The 22339-nt window shown below is 37.7% G+C and overlaps 1 protein-coding gene across 1 annotated transcript; it reads right to left on the bottom strand.

Annotated features, from left to right (window-relative positions):
* Nucleotides 1–3602: 3602 nt before the first annotated feature.
* Nucleotides 3603–18869, bottom strand: LOC145775676 (regulator of microtubule dynamics protein 1-like). The gene is made up of 10 exons (XM_082587015.1): nucleotides 18794–18869; nucleotides 15258–15380; nucleotides 13845–13960; nucleotides 8568–8595; nucleotides 8259–8376; nucleotides 7775–7853; nucleotides 7342–7606; nucleotides 6461–6635; nucleotides 5916–6049; nucleotides 3603–4404 (listed from the first exon to the last, which is right to left on the bottom strand). Exons 1-10 carry the CDS (start codon nucleotides 18812–18814, stop codon nucleotides 4357–4359), a joined length of 1107 nt encoding a protein of 368 aa, XP_082443141.1. The 5' UTR covers nucleotides 18815–18869; the 3' UTR covers nucleotides 3603–4356.
* Between the last annotated feature and the right edge of the window lie 3470 nt (nucleotides 18870–22339).

The raw sequence follows: 22339 nt of genomic DNA, 5'->3' as shown, positions 1-22339 counted from the left end.
GCATTGTCCTGCTCTTGTTGCCCAGCTGTCATAGATATAAGCCGACATGTTGCTTGCAACTAGCTTGCCCGTCGCTTTCTGCCTCATTGGCCTTGTTTCGTCACAGCTACTCGCATTCATCTGTCCACTGCTTCCTGCCCTGTTGGACCGGTTCTCCGCGCAGTCGCTTCACATAGCTATCATGCTTTCAATGTATCTATCGTTTGGTCCCTGTACCTGCAGCACTGCATACACACGTTAAATGCTTCCACATTGCTCACCTGCTGCAATCGTTGTGTTTAGATCGTACCCTTGTTGTAAGTTAGTTGTAGTTGTAACCTTGTTGTAGTCGTAACCTTGTAGTTGTAAATGTAACCTTGTTGTAGTCGTAACCTCATTGTCTATAATTGTAACCTTGTCGTAATTGTAGGCGTCGTAACAGTAACCTGTATGTAATTGTAATTCATGATCGTTATCGCCCTCACTAAACCGCATTTTGTTGCACAGAATAGTCTTGTCACTGGCCGGATGTCCGCCGCACGAGACCTCTGCTTCTACCAATCGAGAGCCGACCAGCCGCTCCCCGGAATCAGAGGAACTGTTAGCGCTCGCGCCGTGCGGAGGGGATCCGACCCCGTCTTGTTGTTCACCGTGTGTCTATGTTATAATACGCATCTTGTGCCTCGCCTGTTTCATTTCATGCTGCAAACATCTCATCAGAAGTCAAACGGCCACCCCGTTTTCCTTCTTGCGGGGGTGTCTGTAGCGCCAGAGAGCTCTGTCGTCTCTGACGTCACACGTACACGTCACCAGAATCTTCCAGAAGACTCCGCCTTGAGCGCATAACTGCACGTCTCGGGAATTCAATTCAGCAATCGGGAATTCAACTTCTGTAATCAACGTCACTATGCCGAATTCCTACCTTGGTTCATCGTTATGTAGAATTGCAGTCGTGTTGCGTCGTGTGATCATATGTAAAACTCGCAATCTCACACTAGTACCTTCTTAAAGAAGTTAAGCTCATAATTTTAAATCAATCAGTCGTTTGCTATGTGAAATTTAGTCTTTTGTAGAGTTCTACAACATGTAAAATCAGAGTGTGTTAAGTTTTTGCTATGTGAAAATCAATAGTTTGTTGAGTTTTTGTTCAATATGAAAGGTCGGTCCTTTCAATATGGAAATCAGTTGAATGCAATATCAAAAGTCAGAACTTAAAACCAGTATCAAGAAATCAGTCTTGGTAATTCTAAAGCAATATAGCAGTTTCGTTGTTGCTATTGTTTTCTATTTTTGGCACTGCCAGGATGACGTTTGGATCAGTTTATTGTTAATGTAGCAGCGACAATATTTCGTATCCAGTTGTTGGTGGTGGAGCTTTAACATTCCGGTGTTTTCTTTTACTTTCTGTGTTGCTGGATCGAAGATTAAAAACTATAAACAATTACGTTGTGAGCAAGCATTGATCTTCTGAGTTGGGTTAGTGAACAATATAGCAGCGTAATCGACCTCGTGTCCTATCATTCCTTGCCGACTTTGCTCAGGAATGTTGCCATCCCACTGATGGCTGTGTATGGGTGGATATGCTGAAAGCAGCGTCCGCTACACCTGACAACCCCTGAAAATGCTCGACAATGCCTGAAAATGTTCGACAATGCCTGAAAATGTTCTATAATGCCTAACAAACCCGTCAACCACTGATAATGATCGACAATGCCTGGAAATCCTAGACAATGCCTGGAAATCCTAGACAATGCCTGGAAATTCACAACAATGCCTAAAAGTAGCTACTCTACAATGCCTGACAACCCCTGAAAATGCTCCACAACCCCTGAATATGTTCGACAATGCCTGAAAATGTTCTATAATGCCTAACAAACTCGTCAACCACTGATAATGATCGACAATGTCTGGAAATCCTAGACAATGCCTGGAAATCCTAGACAATGCCTGGAAATTCACAACAATGCCTAAAAGTAGCTACTCTACAATGCCTGACAACCCCTGAAAATGCTCCACAACCCCTGAATATGTTCGACAATGCCTGAAAATGTTCTATAATGCCTAACAAACTCGTCAACCACTGATAATGATCGACAATGTCTGGAAATCCTAGACAATGCCTGGAAATTCACAACAATGCCTAAAAGTAGCTACTCTACAATGCCTGACGACCCCTGAAAATGCTCCACAACCCCTAAATATGTTCGACAATGCCTGAAAATGTTCTACAGTGCCTAACAAACCCTCAACCACTGATAATGATCGACAATACCTGGAAATCCTAGACAATGCTTGGAAATTCCAAACAATGCTTGAAAGTAGCTACTCTACAATGCCTGACAACCCCTGAAAATGCTCGACAATGCCTGAAAATGTTCGACAATGCCTGAAAATGTTCTATAATGCCTAACAAACCCGTCAACCACTGATAATGATCGACAATGCCTGGAAATCCTAGACAATGCTTGGAAATTCACAACAATGCCTAAAAGTAGCTACTCTACAATGCCTGACAACCCCTGAAAATGCTCCACAACCCCTGAATATGTTCGACAATGCCTGAAAATGTTCTATAATGCCTAACAAACCCGTCAACCACTGATAATGATCGACAATGTCTGGAAACCCTAGACAATGCCTGGAAATCCTAGGCAATGCTTGGAAATTCACAACAGCAATGCCTAAAAGTATCTACTCTACAATGTCTGACAACCCCTGAAAATACTCCACAACCCCTGAATATGTTCGACAATGCATGAAAATGTTCTATAATGCCTAACAAACCCTCAACCACTGATAATGATCGACAATGCCTGGAAATCCTAGACAATGCTTGGAAATTCCCAACAATGCTTGAAAGTAGCTATTCTACAATGCCTGACAACCCCTGAAAATGCTCGACAACCCCTGAAAATGTTCGACAATGCCTGAAAATGTTCTATAATGCCTAACAAACCCATCAACCACTGATAATGAGCGACAATGCCTGGAAATCTTAGACAATGCCTGGAAATTCCCAACAATGCCTGAAAGTAGCTACTCTACAATGCCTGACAACCCCTGAAAATGCTTGACAACCCCTAGAAATGCTCCACAACCCCCCGAGAAGCCGACAATGCCTGACAATGCCCGACAATGCCTGACAATGGGTATTTGGAGGTACCGGGCTGAAACAGGTAAACACAACCTGTTCTGCAACCAATGGCACAACACAAAAACATACTGACGAAATGAATAAAGTAGCAAGGATCAGAGTTAAAAAAACCCAAAAGATTACCACTCAGTTTAATTGATAACTAGTGATTCCTAAAAACAGTAGGCTACTATTCGGCAGGGTAAATTCATCTCTTTAAGGCCAACGTCGAGAAACGTTGAAATAAAATGGGACAAGACAGAAATGGAATGAGCAATTACAACAATTGTGAAAAACCTCTGAGCAAAAGAAAAGGTGAACGCAAAGTCAAAGTAACTTTTTGTACACAATTTTTAAATTTGTAATTTTTAACTCTGATTCTTGCTACGTTATTCATTTTGCCAGTATGTTTTTGTGGTGTGTTGAAACTAAAAATAACATTCAACCAACATCGAAAATTGAAAATTTACAACACAATCTGAACAATCACTTCCACATTAAAATCAATTTTATTGCAGGTGATATATTAAGCTGTAAATAGTAAGTCAATTTTGCTAGCAATATAATTTTCAATAAAACACAGAATTTAGCACTCACAAAACCCGCACGGAAACGAAAAATTGTATTCATAAGCAAAACTACCCGGAACTATTCGGAGGAGTCTTTCAATTGAATTCTTTATTTCCCTTTTTAATACTCACTACACACTAATAGAGAGGATGCTTCGCTAACTATAAGCGCACGAAAAAATAGCAACAACACTGCATTCCGAACGATAAAACCAAAAAATTACAACTATTTTCAGCTAGACATTTTGTCAATAAGTTGTCTGGCCGACAATCTTCGTAATTTTTTGATTCTAAAATAAACTGATTTTCGTTTGTCGTAATAGATGCCGTTTGGTTGCTTGGTTCTGTCTGCTCATGGTTAAATACACCAAAATAGCAAAGGCAACAAAAAAGAAAAAAAATGTTTTATTTTGAGCAGCCAGATTCAGCAAATCACTCCTAAGTCATTTGATTGAGTAGAAATTCTAATAACTCAAATCGCTTGAAAGTTAAGAGAACGACGAGGAATGCAAAATCATAAAAAGACAAGATCATGGCAATTCAGTTGATTGGTCACGGTATGAGCTTCACTCAGAAATAAACGACATCATTGACATTGGGACAACCTACCAAATAGCAAATGCAAAGTAGCAAAAGGCACCATACAAAATAATAAAAACGCAGACTTCAATGTAATCAGCGGCCGAGCATTTCTTTCATTAAAGTTTCCGCTTCAGATTTTGCCTGAAAAACAAACAAACTGCCTTTAGCTTCCTGATCTAAAGTTTGGAATCATACTTTATAACAGCAAATAGAATGTTCTACAAGTTTTAACCCGGCCCTGATTGTGTTAGAAAAACGGAATGTAACATAAAGCAACTGCTAACGGCCAATCCGGCTCACTCATGCAGGGGCTCCGGACACTTCCTGAGAGAGGGGGGGGGGTAATTTAAGCAGAGGCGGGAATGATGTTTTGACATCGACAGGGGGCTTATTGGCTTATCGTATCACATCTATTTCTGGTAGGTCGCCCCCAGACTCCCTTCGCATTACTAAAGCTTCAGTTTCTTATACAGCATCTTAGGCGACATGTTTCACGCCGAAGGCGCAAAATTTTTCCTTTTCAGCACGATTTAAAATCAAAAAATTATTTCAACGAATCTGAAATCGCGAGCAAAAGCTCGTTAACATTTGCCACATTTTTTGAGATTTTTAGACAATTTTGACTGGAAGAGGGGACGTACGCATAAATCCCTCTCAGTATTCTTCCTTGACTCAAGTCCTCCAAATTTTGCACTTCAGACAATAAAAGGTTAGATTTAATAGGTCAAAAGCGTTAAGGTCAAAGCTAGGCCTACATTTCATTCAGAAAAAAATAAAATTAAAGCTAAAATGCATTAACTTTTACAACAACTGAAAATAGAGAAACATCTTGATCGATACTACAGGAAGGCCTACCATCTGCGCCATGTAAAAAATAACACTAAACAGAAAACGAAATTTTACAAATAATAATATTATTCAAAAATAAATAGGAATTTTACTTGACTCAGCAAATAGCTGTCCCTTGACTTAGCTATCCCTTGCAACTTGCAAGTCAATTTTAAAAGCCACCCATCGTCTCGCCATCAGCAAAATCGCATGGCATGGCAAAACCATCAAGCCTTGCATGGTTCAAACAATGGAAAAGAGAAGCTACCTCCGCGAAAAATCCGCCGAGTTACAACGATTCAACGCCGAAAGGCATTGAAACAGTGCAACTGTAGTAGATTTCGTTTGTAAATTGTGAGTGATAAAAAAGCGAAATTAAACAGTTTGTATGAGAAATTATGACGTCACACACAGCGCATTCTGATGCGTATATTTTTGACAGGATACATAGTTTGGCGTTGTCTTGCGAGTGGGACTTTCCAAGCAAAAACTCAAAAGTATAAAAAAATGAAAATACAACACAAAAGCAAAAAAATATTAAAAAATGAAATTTTTATCTCTGCATTAGTGGGGGGTAATTTTGTATTAGTTGCCTCCCCCCACTCAATTTGATGTGGGAGGGGGGTAATCACTCCCCGCCCTCCCCTCTAACGGAGCCCATACACTCATGTATGTCCAACTGTAACAATCCTTCACAGTAATCATTGCTACAACTACTCAGCAATGTCTGAAAAAAGAAGAAAAAAATTGGAGATGCTGACGGCTTCGATCACAGGAGGATGGTTGCATTACAATCAAGGAAAGCTAAACAAACATGGACTAACTTGTGCATCTTCCTCTGTTGCGACTGGAAATTGAATGGTTTTATCGAAGTACAGCATTGCTCTCTTCTTATCCCCCATCTTCATGTATGACTTGCCAAGCATTAGGAAGTTGACGCTGTAGAAACCAGAGTCCACTAAAAAAATAAACATCAGTTAAGCTGGCTCGATTAGCGGCAGCATGAAAGCTGCAACGTTACCTGTAGCTGAAAGGCACAAAGCAGAAGTTTGAGTTCAACACGCTGGAAGAGAATTCTTTTCAGCTTTGCTTACAATAAAGCAAAGTTCAAACATGAGCAAGTCAATATGACAGCCTACTGCAAACAGACAAGACGCATTGTTTACCGATCTCAGTCAAACGTTCTTTTCCTTACACGTCGTACAGTTTGCAATGCTTTAAAGTTTATAGTTCACTTCATACAAGTCACTGTGCAATAGATATCTTAAGTGATTTATATGACGTCACGACGAGATGTGGGGCCATTATCGTTCTATAAACTTAACTATAGTATGTAACAGTGTTCATCGAAACAGTTCGCCATACTCACCTCTCTCGGCTTGCATAAAGTAATCAGCTGCTTCTCGGTAGTTCGAAGTAGGGGGAGTCCCAAACACAATACCAGCGATGTAATGTTGCCACCTTGGCATATCAGCAAACGCGAAACACCACATTCCCAGACAATGGAGAGTAGTTGCATCCTTCGGGTTAAGCTCAGTGGCCCTCTAAGCAATCACTGAGTTAGTATCAAACGTAGCAGATGTCGAGTTGCATGGCCATGACTGATGCGACCATTCAATCCCAAGGCAAGGTAAAAAAAACACACACACACAAATTCACGAAATGTGTTGACAAGGAACTAGTTACACATAAAAAAAAAAAAATAATCCAAACTGATGTATTCCTCCGATTCTTACTCCGTGGTTTGGAAAACCATCAATTATTGCAATGGTATTGTCAACACAGGGGTTTTGTAGGCTGAAAAGACAAGGGGTGTCGGTTCGGTTGCTGCGTCTTGCAACTTTGATGGATATGAAATCCTTTGCAGCATGCTTTTAACCACCCCTCTTTAATGTATAAATTTGTTGTAAGCAACCTTTAAATCGAACTCAGCACAATTACGAATCGAGTCTCCTGCAACTCAGCAGTTGTGAACTGAGCAGATGGCAGTTGAGCAATTAACAACTGAGCTAGCAACATTTCAGCAAGTGGCTGAAGTTGGCAAATGATGAACCCTGAACAAGCCGAAGTCATGTCACAAGTCAAGAAAATTAGTTTAACAAGCGAAGACAAAGCAACTCATTTGCTGACTTGGAAATAGCTGAAATGTACTTGCTGAGTTAAAGCACTTGCTGAGTTGAAGCACTTGCTGAGTTGTCGCATGTCGTGTGATCTGACGACCTTACGAATCATTTCATCGGCAACAATCACCTGGAGATGATCTCTGATGACGTATGCGTTCGATATCTTCACTTTGACGCCTTCGTAATCTCCAACGTCACCGATGGTGATGGCAAACCACTTGTGAGCGGCGAAGTTCATCTCATCGGCTTCCAGGGCACGCTTTGAGCTTTCGAAAGCTTCGTAGACGAGCGCCTTCTTCTCATCGGCTGTGACGTCAGAACCTTTCAAGGCCAAGTCCCTGGCTGCTCTAGCAAGTCGCCACAGCACCTCAGCGTCGGTAGACGACTCGTGCCTGCAAGAAATGAAAACCTTCGTGATCATCACGAGTTACTATGATTGCTCCATTCATGTTACGAAAAACTAAAAAAATCACGATGCCGCCTTGTAGATTATATTTTACAGATCAAAATACGCTTGAATTTCGTGGCGAAAAGCAAAGCAAGTGAATATTATACCCAACCTTTTCAATAATTCGTATAATTTCCTCATGTCGGCATTGCTGTTGTAAAGTTTATCAGCATCATCGATGATGGAAGCAACTGTGAGAAAAAGCATATAAACTTAAAAACCCCGATTTAAATTTGATTGATCGCAAGTGATAAAACTCTACAGTACAGTGGCACTACAACCATTTATAGCAGACTGTATTGCTAAGTAGATATGATGCTGATTGCTACAACCTTGCTACTACACTAAACTGTGTTTTGCAAGTGAGAATGAATTCAATAGTATAATAAATGGGAGCTGGTATACAAGTCCCCCCCTTGGCAACTCATGACAAAGACAGGACTCGACCAAACATATAGGGTGAAACTACTTAACCTTTGCTTTACTGTTCACACACTTCAATCTACATGTTTTGGTCAATTCCTCTTTGTCATGAGTTGCCAAAGGGAGGGGGACTTGTATACCAGCTCCAATAAATGCACTAAAAACAAAGCAACCTCTTTCGCGGGCAAGTGCTTCAACGCCAATGGACTTGAAAGCGATAAATCCAGTTGTCGTGGCAACAAGAAGTTTAGCTGATGTGGAAAATTTGAATTTCGACGCCGGCCAGATCCCCTAAAGTCATAACAACCAATGTAGTCACGTCGATTAATCACACATTACATTAACATCTTCTTTGAGCATCTGCAATGCATTGCATGATAAATCTGCATGTATTAGAGTAGGATTTTAGTTTATGCAAGCAACACTTTTTGCTGAAGTACACATGCCGACTTTATTGATTTCTTAAATCAAAGTACACATACCTGTGAAAGACGATGCCGACGTACGAGCCTGCAGATATTTAACAATAATTTCTTAGACATAATAATTAATGATTCTGAAAAAACAATATAATAAGTAAAAATGCGTGCTTCAGTGTGGCATAAGCCTAGTGCTCTTGATAACTTGCGTCTAAGTAAAAGTGTCACACACCTTAATGCATCACAATCAGAGTTATACATAATGCATGAGGAAAGCAGTGTACAAACTGTACATGATAGGGTCATTGGCATTGAGTGCAAATACCGTAGAAAAAATTCTATTCGACAAACCCGCTTTTGGTCCTGGGCAGTATAAAATTGAACAAGAGAGGTAGACTATTAACGAAAAGGTTATATTGGATGTAAAGTCATCTGGGTTTATCATTCGTGGAATTATGTAAATGTAAAAAGAGCGATCTACCTGAGAGTCAGCACCAGGCTGAGTATTCAACTATGCTGACTGCCAGATAGATCACCCCTTCTACATCGTGTGTATTATGGGCGACAACGGATTTGAGTGTTTGCTCTCCACAAAGACAAGAATGCAATTGATTGGCAAAAGCAGCCGTCGACAGTGTGGCATGATTTAGCGGTGCGATAACAAAAATATAAGACCATCCTCATGGAAGAAACACGTGTCTGTCGCCGCTAATTCTTCTTACACTCGACTGCAGAGAAGCATCCATGGAATTACTAAGGAAATTTTAGTTGTGGATGAAACTTAAGCGATGTCAGAAATGTGCTAAACTGGGTATAAATCTACAATAATATGAGCGCAAAGTTTCATCTTATTACAACCCTGTTGCACAAACGTGTCCTCAATAGTAACAGCGTTTAGGCATACTGCAGACACACGTCTAAAAGTGTTTAATGACATCTATACTGAGTTCGGTAAGTCTCAATATGAGCTCTTACGTCATTTTTGAACGATATTCAACATCATGTCACGTGGTTTGAAGGTCACAGATTGGATTACTTCGGTAATTGTTGCTGTTTGGGAGAAAACACAAAGTGCAACAAAAGTTAATAATCAGATGAAGAGTACATGATCATAGTGTATATTGCAGTGAAAAAACAAATAAACGAAAAATAGATAGCCTATTTACTAACAGAAATAAATATTTCGCAAAAAAGAATACACCCAATTACGTCTCACTGTATCTAACTTGGCGAGCTCTAGTAAACGAATTTGAGCCTTGATAAAAAAAAGAAAGCATCTAAACAGTCACCAAAATAAACATCCATACAATTGCATATGTACCATACTTTTTTGAGTTTTATGCGAGTCCAAGTACATTTTAGTGTAAAAAAACTACATTGCACATCCAGAAAATGCATGTCACCAGTCGTATTTCTTTACTAGAAAAAAACTGTAAGCAATGCAATTTTACCACTGCACAAATCATTAGTACCGATATTGTCCGCCCCGTAAGATCAAGCGGCGCTGGTTCGACTCTCGGGGCGTGCCCTTGAACAACGCATTTCAGGACTGCTCTCCCAGCGGCATATAGTGGGTAGAATAGTTCCCCGGCAACAGCATCACAATAATCGGAAACTTCACTCTGCTAATCTCAGTAACCGGCACTGCGTCAGTGGTTCAAATACCTATCAAGGCTTTGTCAGTCCGAGAATAAAGATTCAAAACCAAGCAACCATTTATTCTCGCACAGCAAGGCAAGCATTTGTTGCAGTATATGCCATCAAACTAGACTAAGATAAGCGATGCGTATTCTTGCATAGAGATGCTAAAATGAAAAAACATACTGACAGCTTGTAAACGTTAATGTCTATAAGTGTGATATATACAACAAAGATAAACTGCGTGTACGTGCTTTCACCTCATTGGTTAACGATTGACTTGTTACAGCGCGCGCGTTATAATCATCACAGTACCAAGCGAACTTGTCAAACCAAAACGGAAGCAATATCGAGAATTTTATTTGAACAAGGGCAAAACACGCCACGGACACAACTCGTGATGTGGGTTTTCAGCTAAATAAGAGGTTGACACTAAAATATACTAACACTCATTTAAAATACAATTACAAAGAAAACACTTTTATTCAGTGGACTTCTTCATCTTCTTCTGAGCTATCGTCCACGCGCCATTGATGTCTCTTTCTGACACCAGCTCGCGTTCAATCATGATCTTGACCAGTTGGTCGCGAGCGTTGCCGACAAAATTATGAGCAAAGAAATTTCCCAGAGCATCCTTCTTTTGCAACGGAACTCGAATTAAACCTAACGTCTAAAGAGAAAACAAAGGATGTTGAACGTTACATTGAAAGAAAATTCAGCATGACACATAAGAGTGTGATACGTGTTTGTCAATTCTGACACGTTATTTACGTTACCCGTATAACAATGCTTTCTTTAAGGTATAAACCTGCATAATGTTCGCTTAGTTTGCATCGGAAAACAGCGCGTTCTAAGACATTTGTAAAAGGTAAAGGTGGTCCCATACTTGATTCAAGTGTCGGGTATGAGAAGATAAGGTTCTTATTGTACTAAGCCTTCGGCAGTAAGGAGAGTAGGGTGGCCAGTTCTTTTCTCTCGGCCGCCTTTTCTGCAGTAATTATGCCCTCCCAATTTATTACACCATAGGTAGAGGTGAGCGGTGTTTTCAACAACCAGCTTAACCGGGAGTCGAACCAGGTTTGTATAATTGGAAAACCAACGCCTTATCCGTTGCGCCATTCCACCGCAAACATTAGTAGGGGTGATTAAAAACGGCCTTTTTTTAGTCGTTTTATTTGTTTCTTATACTATTTCCCATCGTTTCATACGTTTTTTCAAGTAACAGCTGTTTTCACAAGGAACTGTAAAACAACGTGCTGAATTATAGCTGTTGAATAACTTATTATAAATTAGCTTGCTGCAGTTTTAACTAAGTTCTGTAAGTCAGAAGTGTGGTCTCATGATCAGCAAATGGCACCAATAAACCACCAAACTTCAAGTGCTACCAATGATGATACTAAATGCTACGAGCTGTTCGGTCTCAGTGGTGACCATGTTAATTGTTAACAGTCAACCTCCTTTGTTGTTTGTCTTAATTTCTTTATTATTATTTCTTATTATATTTATTATTATATTTTTTCTTAAGCCTATTGTGATTAAAATTACATGGAGTATTAAGATGTTCTTCAAAGTGTAATTGGTGAATCTACAGTCTATCCGACTAATACAAGTTAACTTATCGATAAAAAAAGTAGACAGTGCCACACTAAATTAACAAATTCAAGTTCTTTCAATTTAAATTTAATGAACTTAAACTTGCCCATTTAATGTGATACTCTATACTTTTTTTGATTATTTTATTACACGACGCATCATTTTGGATCATTGGTGCAGTCAAAAGAAGATTTTAATGAAAAGCTTAGTGCCAAAGTTTTATTTTGGTGACTTACCGATGTCTTGATTATTTCAGAACAAATATTTCACAGAAGCAAAAGTACAAATTTTGTTCCAACATTTAAGTTTTAGACAGATTGTTGGTGCAAAAAAACGATTGTTTTTTTTAATTTTTTTGTCAAAAAAAAACGAGCACAAAGAACGACTCACATCTCTAGGCATTAGAGGAGTACGCGCTTTGCTTACGTCTGAAATGTTAACAGACAATAGTTTTGGAGTGGTAATTTTGGGGTACCAGTACTACCACAGACAAGTAATAATTGACAATCAATAAAAGGGAATAAATGACATTATTCAAACAATATAATAAACTAACGTACATGAAACGTTTGAATTCATTACGTAACCTACGTCAATTTAATGTATTGTTTGAATAATGCCATTCAAATTCATTAATTTGTTGTCAACTAAGACATTGGTTGGTGCACTAAAATGTACTGGTATCAATTGATAATTTCATCTTCTGCAACCACAAAGAGGAGCATGATTTTACAAATATACAATTAAAAAAAACAAATAAAATCAAAAAAAGTTTGTTAATTAATCTCACCTCTGTGCCCCAATCCTTCCCTGTCTGTGCAGCAGACTCGATCTTCATAAATGCCTTCTCAGAATATTCTTTGACAAAAAAATGGTCCACTAGAGGCGATTCCACGGTTGAGTCGAGGTAATACGACCACGAACCGTGGTAGTCACCCATAGTGAAAAAGTATCTGAAATTGTCACAATCTTAATCGTGACAAATATTTGGTAAGCTATCGGGCTGAAATGGCCACGACAACGGGGTGGGTACATTATGAGAGTGGTCGCCAACCAGGGTTCAACTGTACAGTGCACAATTGCACATCACATATATAAACGTCTTATTGTTTGAAGACCTAGTGTATTTTCTGTATACACAAGACCAGTTTTTATTAACTTTTTTAACGTGCATTTTTCAGTTAATTGCACTGACATTTAACGTTAATTTACATTACACTTGTTAATAATGAAATAAACTACAATGGAATTTGGAATAGGATTAAAATTATACAATTTAAAAGTTGTAGGCAAATTTTACCATGCGATGCGGGGAATGTATAATTCTGTAGTTGAAAGAAATAAAGTCAACAAAATGTAAAAAATAGTTATGTACGATATAGCAACCGTACCAAGTTCAAGGATGACAGACGGCAGCTTTATAGCCCAATGCTATTTTGCTTTTTAATCTTTGTTTAGTTTTTATTAGGAAACAATTATTTGTATTGCTTAAGATGCAAGAAACTGTATCAATAGTTGGTTTTTTTAGTGGTCAGTCTTCTACAATAGATGATAAAAATAACAAAAAGGGATCAGAAAAATGCAAACATGCACTGCACATTGCGCATATTTAGTACAATAAAGGCCATGCTTATTTGATACCGTAGATCTGTTTTTTTTTCGCTGAGACTTTTCGGTCATTTGTCCGAAAAATTGGGTAATTTTTTATTTATTTCGGTCATTTTTTCTGCTGAAAATATTTCCTTTCAAGCAGCTGATAGTAGCTGTAGCTACAAGTATTGATGCGATGGGAGTAGCTGATGCGGACATTTTGACCGAATTGACTATATAGTTTTTCGGACATTTTGACCGAATTGACTATAAATTTTTTCGAACATTTCGCTAAAAAATCGGTCAATGACCGATAAAAAACCGAAAAAATAAACAGCCGTAGATTCCTTTGTGTTTATTTACAGTGAAAAGCTTGCTTTTTGCAAACGCCAACAACATAGCTTACACTAACAAATTTTCGTGGACACTGGACAGTAATACCACTAAGAATAATCCTGCCTCGAAACCTGTTCTGCACACCATAAATTCACGACACAACTCAATATTAAAACAACCTACTTTTCCTTCAAGCCAATTTCTTCTTCCAATTCTCTGTTTAATCCCACATCAGGAGTTTCATCCATGTTAGTGTAGCCACCAGGAAACCCAAAAGTCCCATCAAAGCGTAACTGCATCTAATAAAAAATATTCACACACATATTCAAGTTATCAAGCCTTGCAATCAAAACTACAAATTTTTTATAAAAGTTTCAATGAACATTAAACTTAAACTAAGTAGCAAAATTGAGTCTCCTACAAGTCAGCAGTTGTGAACTGAGCAAGCGACAACAAGCCGAAATTTGACATGCCACGAGTTAGCAAGTTCAGTTTAGCAAGCGATGACCAAACAAGTCCGACCTGAGCACGGAAATCTTATTTGCTGACTTGGTAGTAGCAGAAATGTACTTGCTGAGTTGTCGCATGCCGAATGGTTCGACGCCCAGAAAAATTACTAACCATGAATAAATCAGTAACCAACAATTCTTATTGCATAAAAAAGAGACATCAAGAAGACCACAAAGGGTCATTAAGTCAGTCATTACTTAAAATGCGACTAAAAAGCTGTCATTGCGAACGTATCGATGTCAATTGGACTTTTAGATCTTGAAAAAGGCATGCTAACAAAGATGTCATAATTCACATGATTCTTAGCTATTGTATTGACATTTGGTAAACGTTAATTTACATTCCAACGTTTCCTTTTACAGCACTCTATATATGGCATATGCTCCAAATTACATTCCTTTGGTTGACTTGTGAGTTGTGACTGGCAGTTTATTTTTCAGCTGGCAATTCGAGTGCCAGCTCTATTTAGCTTTATCTGAGTACTGGGTTTTTTTTTGCTGAGACTTTTCGGTCATTTGTCCGAAATGACTTGAAAAAATTCGGTCATTTTTTATTTATTTCGATCATTTTTAGTCATTTTTGGTCATTAATAGTCAATTGACTATATATTTTTTCGGACATTTTGACCGAATTGACTACATTTTTTTTTCGGACATTTTGCTAAAAAATCGGTCAATGACCGATAAATGACCAAAAAAAAAAAACCCAGATCTGAGAGGCTCTACGTCTGATAATAGAGATGTCATGCTAGTCATTTGAAGCAGATAAATGTTATGACATATGCTGTCACACTATTACATTTACCTTTTTCGTTTGCATTTTTACTAAGCTCTTCATATTTACAAACAATAAACGATGGAAGCCTTCTGCAAGGCAAGATTGAGAATACTTTATGCACATAGTATATTGTTTTTTAGAACTGCGTGTCTCTTTTAAATGTGCAAACATCATCCACAGCAGAAACTTGTGCATGACATATGTGCAACAATGCCTGACATCCCCATTAAAAAAAAGTAATAAAACAAATATAAATGGTGCATGCAATAAATTTCAGCTGTTTATAAGCCAATAGTGATGAGTTCATACCATAATGGCATATTGCATGGGCAGGTAGTCAAATAACATCTTGTCAGTCTTGCAATATAATAATGCATGGGCGGCACACCGTCCATACTCTGGAATCGCTGGAACTTCTTTTGAGAAAGGAAACTGAAAAATATAATAAACTTTTAATGCATTCTTTTTATTTTAACATTTTCAAGCACTTAATATATGTAGATTGTAGATAAACAATATAAACTATTAATACTACAAAAACTGCTCAATACCAAGCAAAAAGCCAAGCATGGAACTATAGATAGACCTGTTCAAAAATTTTCAAATTTTTAGCTTCTTGCATTGTTTCCCATGATTTTGACGACGAGAAGTCCAAAAATGGCAACCATTTTGCTCTCAGATGATGGAATACCCTGCCTCAAGAGGCCTTAAACTTTTTATTTCCATTTTTGCAAAAAATTACCCATTATCGATCACTTGATCAGTTAAGACATGATCCTGATTCCTGACAGTGGAAGTCTTTATTTCAACTGAAAACACTTTCATCCAATGCCTTACTGATAGCTCACCAGTGAAAATCAACTTTTGGATATTTGGCATCATTTTGAGAAGTGTGGGGGGACTAAGAAAAGTTAGCTCAGTGGTTACGCGCCGGGTTCAAGATCACGCGGCGCTGGTTTGACTCTCGGGGTGTGCGTTTGAGCAACGCATTTCAGGACTGCTCTCCATTCAGCGGCACCTAGTGAATGGAATAATTTCTTGGCAACAACACTTCAACAATCGGAAAACTTCACTCTGCCAATCTCGGTAACCGGCCCTGCGTCAAGAGCCTCTACAAGTATGCAAACAAGTACCAGGAATAACCTATCAAGGCTTTGTCAGTCCGAGGATAAAGATTCAAAACCAAACCAAACCAAACCAAACCAAGAAGCAGCACTTACTAGTGGTGAAAAGGCATTTTACTTATTTCTGGCAACTTATACACATCTTTTGAAATTTCTCAATGGGTCTAGTTTGACAGAAACAGACCTCAGATTTAGTTTTGATGATGACGTCAAGGTGACGCCACAAAAGTCATCATGACGTCATTTTAAACTTGGGCCATAATGATCTACACTACCACAGCATTAAAGGGCAAGATATTAGCTCATTATTCTGGAAAACAAGACAGCAAACTCAGTAGACTGTATTGCGCTATTGCTACTTCCTACCGTTTTTCGAAACAGACAAAATTTCCTGCACAATAATATAGCTCAGAAAATAAATTACAGCTGAATATTACTACAATGCAAAAAACAATGGTATGCAATGCTACACAATGTTACTGCTTTAAACTTGTCTGCTTTGTAACTTTGTGCACGGTAACATGATTGAAGATGAGGCTGTTGAATTTTTTGTGAGTTAATATAGATCTTTGACCGGTGACCATCAAGATGACTATGTTACAGAATGCATTCCCAAAAGCAATTATTGGCAATGGAAACATTTGCACCACAGCCGATCATCTTTTGATGTCAAACAAGCAAACCATTGCCTTAGCCGGTACTGTATTGAACGCTGGTGATGCAAATCTTAACGAATTTTTTTTTCTTTATATCAACCACAAGAAGACAGAAAATCATTGTTTAAGGTGCCACTTAAGCCGACCTCATAAACCAATTTCGAGAGCAAGCAATAAAGCATTGGTAGGTGATACTTACGCTAGCAACAGTGGAATTCATGAGGGTGCTGCTAAACAATTGGAGGAAGACCTGGATCAAAAATTGTTGTAGTTAGCTTGATTCCATCATGGTTGATGCAGTGTGGAATATTTGTTTTTGGTAGAGTAAAAAGTTCTGAAACTCCATGGTGTACAAAATTTGCAGGCAAATGATCAGAAAATAACAAAAAATGGCCGAGTTAATGAAAATTGAATCTGACAAAGTTTATGGCTCAGTGAAAAACTTAAAAGAAACACTGTCTTTTTTGCGTGAAATTTTGCAGAAGCCCTCACCACCAAGAGCAGACAGGGATGTGGCAGAAATAACCATGATTTTGTTGGGTGAAAATCCACCAAGAGGTGTTCTTTAAAAGAGTTTCCCAGCTGCTTGTTTGTAGATCCTATATGCTGAGCAACTCAAGTGATGCTTTTGAAAAGTTGATTGATGGTACAAAACTTACAGACAGTAAGTAAACCTTGAAGGTTGGTCATAGCTTGAAGCTGCAGGTTTTCGTTTAATTCTTTTTAGGAACTGTCGTCAGAATAAAATAAACCGAATGTGGTGAAGTATTTATGGTAGAAGGAAAAATAAAACGAAATGTAAATTTGGCTGATCAGAGTAATTCAAATTACACATTCGGTTTATTGTGGTGATATTTTTGCTTGGAATGCACCAGAAAAATCTCTTTGAGATTTGGCACACCAAGGAGTTTTCCTTCATATTTTAGTGTGTCAGACACTGATACTGCCAAAGTTTCTGAAGCCTGACCTGGCTTTCAACCAAATATATCTTTTAAAAGTTTGTCATTCAATGAAGAACACAATGCTCTGGTGCTCGCTCCTCTCAAAATTGGCCCATGTATATTTGACTGGAATGTTACCTCAGTTCCCAATTAAGATATTTGAATTTTTTTTGCTTTTTTCTTTATTTTTTAATATGTATAAAAATCAGAAAAATCTGTGACTAGTGGTTACAATACAAGGGGTATGTGATTATAAATGGAATTACCCTTGCCAGAAATACGCAAAATACTTTTTCACTACTAGTAATGCCAAATGCTGCTTCTTAAAATCTTCTTAGTCTTCTCACACTTCTCAAAATAATGCCAAATATCCAAAAGTTGACTTTCACTTGAGAGCTATTAGTAAGGAACTGGATGAAAGTGTGTTCAGTTGAAATAAAGACTTCCGTCAGAATCATGGCAACTGGTCAAAAATAGGTGATTTTGGCAAAATGGAAAAGTTTAAGGCTCTTGAGGCAGGGTATCCCATCATCTGAAAGCAAAATGGTTGTCATCTTCAAATTTCTCATTTTTTCTAAAATTTCTCAATTTCAAATCATAGAAAACAATGCAAGAAGTTAAAAAAATAATTTTGAACAAGTAGTAACTGGTCATCATAATTGAAGGACAAATTCTGCTATAATTATATTCTAGAAACACAACTATAATATGTGTAATTTCTTTCACTAGTTAACAAGCAATGACAATACATTAACACTTAAGTTTCATTGAGTGTGTAGGCTGTCTAACAGAAGTTTTGATAGCAATACTGTAATATCTATTTAATTATTCCATGAGGACTAGCCTACTTAATTCAATGTTTGTTTCTTAAATCTCTAGCTGTATATACCTTTTCTATTTTCAATCTCTTAAACAGTTTGTGAAATGACTTTTGTTAAACATTAAAAACCCAGCTTGTTTTTAAAAAGTGCAATCACTACTTTGTGTAAATGCAGTTATGACAATGACACTTGTGAGACATGTGTAAGACGAATATGAAGAACTTATAGACCTAAACAAAAAAAATAATCTAAGAAATAAGAAAGTTACACCTGTAAGATAGCTGTAAAGTAAAGAAAACTTACTTTCATCCATGGATATGACATGACTAAAATGAAATGTTATTTTTTCTACCCTACTTTCTGAAATTCATGTTTACAATAAATTTACACAGTGAGCAAAGATTGATAGCACTGAAGCATATGCTTTAAGAATGCCTAATATAAAAGTAAAAAGACAGGCATCTTAAACTAGTAGTCTACTGACTATGCTACTGAAAAGGCAATTTACTTCACAACTGTTAATATTAGGCTCCTTCTGTTATAAAACAACTCTGATTCTTAACATTAAATTTTTCTGAATATAGTGTCAATTTGGATTATTTCTAGACCTTTGCTACTGTATTATTATGATTATAATATTCTTGCAGATAAAACTTTCCATAGTAACCGCACCAATTGCTTTTGCACATAATGTTTTTGCAATGATGCTCAGAAATACGGTAACTTAGATAAAAACAAATTGCATTGCCCTTGCTTGCAACTAAATTGATGTGTTTGTATGAAACAAAAGTACTAAAGTAGTAAGATGCAAATTTAAGTGACCTACTAACCTGCATAAGATATAGACAAATAAAAATATCTGTTCTTATAATAGTGCTGCATCCATCAGACTTGTGTTGCTTCTCAGTGCTTACAAGTAAGTAGCCTCAGCTTCTCTTTCAAATTTCATGGACTGTATTCAAACTATGTTTATTGTTTATAGCCTTGGCCCACCCTTTACAGATTGTATATCAAGCTATCTTAACTTTTTGTTTATAAATTATTATTGACCCTGGCCATTTAAGCTTAGGCTACATTGTTTTCTGCTCTGCAGTAGCACACTATCACTATGCTAGCAACGAAACAACAATCATAGCTATTTATCGAAACGATTAAAATAGAATAACGTAAGTGCAGTCCACAAAACAAGTGAACTAAAAATCTTTTTATTCTGCGAAGGAAGTCCAAAACCAGTTTTTGACTTTTTGTGCTAGACTTCAACCTCATTCATCTATGCTTCAACCACTTCATCTCAACAGCTGTCTGGAAAATCAGGATTGCCAGACGCGGGTAAACAAATGTTCCAACAGCTACTGTACAAATTTTAGAAATACAATATAATTTCACCAACCCGTGCATTGCAGACCTTTCCAGGACCTCTAAAAAAGTCTTCACCTGCAGTTAGTCTGTTTTTCCGCCGCATTCCGTATGATCTCAGCAAATTCAAAGATTTTGTGGTTCGATAAACAAGGTTCGCAGAGGAATACTTTTCGAAATGCTTAGGGCTTTTTTGTGGGTATTTTCAATTAGTCAATGTAAACAATAATTATATTTAGGGCAACCAAAAGTCAATAAAGTCAAAATTTTTCTGCCTTGTTCAAAGTTTATAAAACGTCCATAAACTAAATTTCAGACTGACACGAAGAGAGGTTTCAAAGTTATTAAGGTATCAACGTTAGCCAACGTTGGATCGGTGTGGAAGTGGCGAGTTTAGCTGACAGGGGTCTAAAATTATCGCTTTATCAACGCAACTTTTATCAAAGCACGCTTGATATTTTTAAGACATAACTTCCCTGGGTATAATTGAATTTCCGCAAGATGATGATGTTGTTTTTTGCTAGTTTGTTTTATTTGTTTTTCTCATTGTTTCATGTCGTCAAGTTATAGCCTATCTATTTTGTGAGTCGTGCAAGGCCTGGTGCGTTGCGCTTGAAATGGCTTTGCCCGTGGTAGGGTTTCTTTGTGGGGTTTTCTTTGCCTGCCTTGCTCTTTGCTATGAGCTAAACGCATCAAGACGTGTTCCCCTTACGACCATCAGCACTTTTGATAACGCACCATGGCCGATCTTCATAGCAACTGTCCATACAAATCTTCAATATATCAGCTAAAGTTATGTAGGCTAATAAAGTTATAGCCTATATATGTTTATTTGTTTTGTAACATTTTTTATTTTTTTATTTTCCCTTTATATCTTAAATTTTTCTGAAGGTGTTGCGACCGTGCCAAATTTTTTTCAACTCAATAACTTACTTCGATCACAAGCACGTTTTAACGTTCGCGTTTTGTCGCTTCTACCTTTCTCTTGACCTTTGCTATGTTGATGTGTATTGTTTTGATATGATGGTCAGAAATAAAAAAACAACTGAACTGAACTGAAGTAAAAAAAAGTCAAATTTTATGGTTAGATCAAAATTTTCTTTTAACCTAGTTTTTCTTTTCTCTGTTGATATTTTATTAAAGCTACACAGATACTGATTTTTTTTGTTGCAATTTCTGTTATTATTTTGACGTAATACTCTATTTGTTGCAATATCCGAAGTAATAGGCCTAATCTTGTTTTGCCCACTACCACTGGCCTACTGACGATTGAATATTAAGTAGGCTAGGCTAAGCGTGGAAGGCAGGTAATGTGATCTTTGTTCTTGGTTAGGTAAATGCTCAAACCGTTATACATATTTCGACACTCCATATTTATCTTGTGCAGTTTTTCGAGTGACTCACTTTTATTACCTGTTCGTTAGCTGTGGTGTCGACTGTCGTTGAGTCTTCCACATTTTTATTTTATTTTGTTAGAAAATAGAGATATCCTTACCTAACGGTTTTGGTTTCTAATATGCTTTGTATTTCGCATTTGGGTAGCAAACACATAGCCCAAAGTTTCAAAATTAGGTCAAAATTTGTAAATTATAAAGTCAAAATTTTAAGTTTTTAGGGCAAAAAATTGGTTGCTCTAATTATAATTCCACCATTCTCTATCAGGTAAGTCAGCAAATAAGCACCCGCCTATGCAAACAAAAACATAGCCTACTCATAAAGCGTAGTCTACGTCGCCAACGCAGGTGAATGATCACAAAAATCAATAACGATCTTTAAAATCATCATGTTTTTTATTGGTTGTAGCGTCGCAATGAGTCGCTTATACACAGCTGTAATCCAGACAGCGACATCCCGAGCACAGTAGTGGTGGGGATGACCGAGAACAAGGCCTGTATTTCTTGTATACCGGTATCGGTTTATTGCAGATACAAAGGAGCGAATCATCACCATCAGAACATAAACAGAGGTTGGCCGGTCTGGCACCAAAATTAAGCCAAAACAGAACGTAGAGCAAAATACATCGGTCTATTACAATTTCAATAGTTTGTGCAGCCTGTAGCGCCCGAGCACTCTCTAACGTCACACGCGCTGGAATCTACTTGATTTGTACAAATAAAATACCGCGGGCTTTTAGCACAATCTTGCGTCTCGCTTAGAAATCTAGGGAATAGTAAGCAATGAATTTTTGGAAGAATGTTTAATCGTATTGTGACTAGTGCTTCGTGGACACGTAGATTTGCCGTTATGTTACATTGTATGGTTATGTACAGCGTTTGCAATGCTCACAGTAACGCTTTCCCAATCAAGATTAGGATCCTTTATAGGCAACTATAACCATGATTCGTGACTCACTTTTGTTACTTAGTCTGAGTTAGGGGTAGCCTATTCAGTTTTACTCAGAAGAATGCTTAATTTCTAAAGTCAAGCTCAAGCGAACCATGCAGGACGACAGCGTATTGTACCTACTGAGTTCTGGTGGTGGAATCGTTAGTT

Source organism: Aplidium turbinatum, chromosome 8 (assembly GCF_918807975.1).
Source record: "Aplidium turbinatum chromosome 8, kaAplTurb1.1, whole genome shotgun sequence".
Taxonomy (NCBI): domain Eukaryota; kingdom Metazoa; phylum Chordata; class Ascidiacea; order Aplousobranchia; family Polyclinidae; genus Aplidium; species Aplidium turbinatum.
Note: the sequence above shows the minus strand (reverse complement) of the source record. Positions and strands in the feature narration are given on the sequence as shown.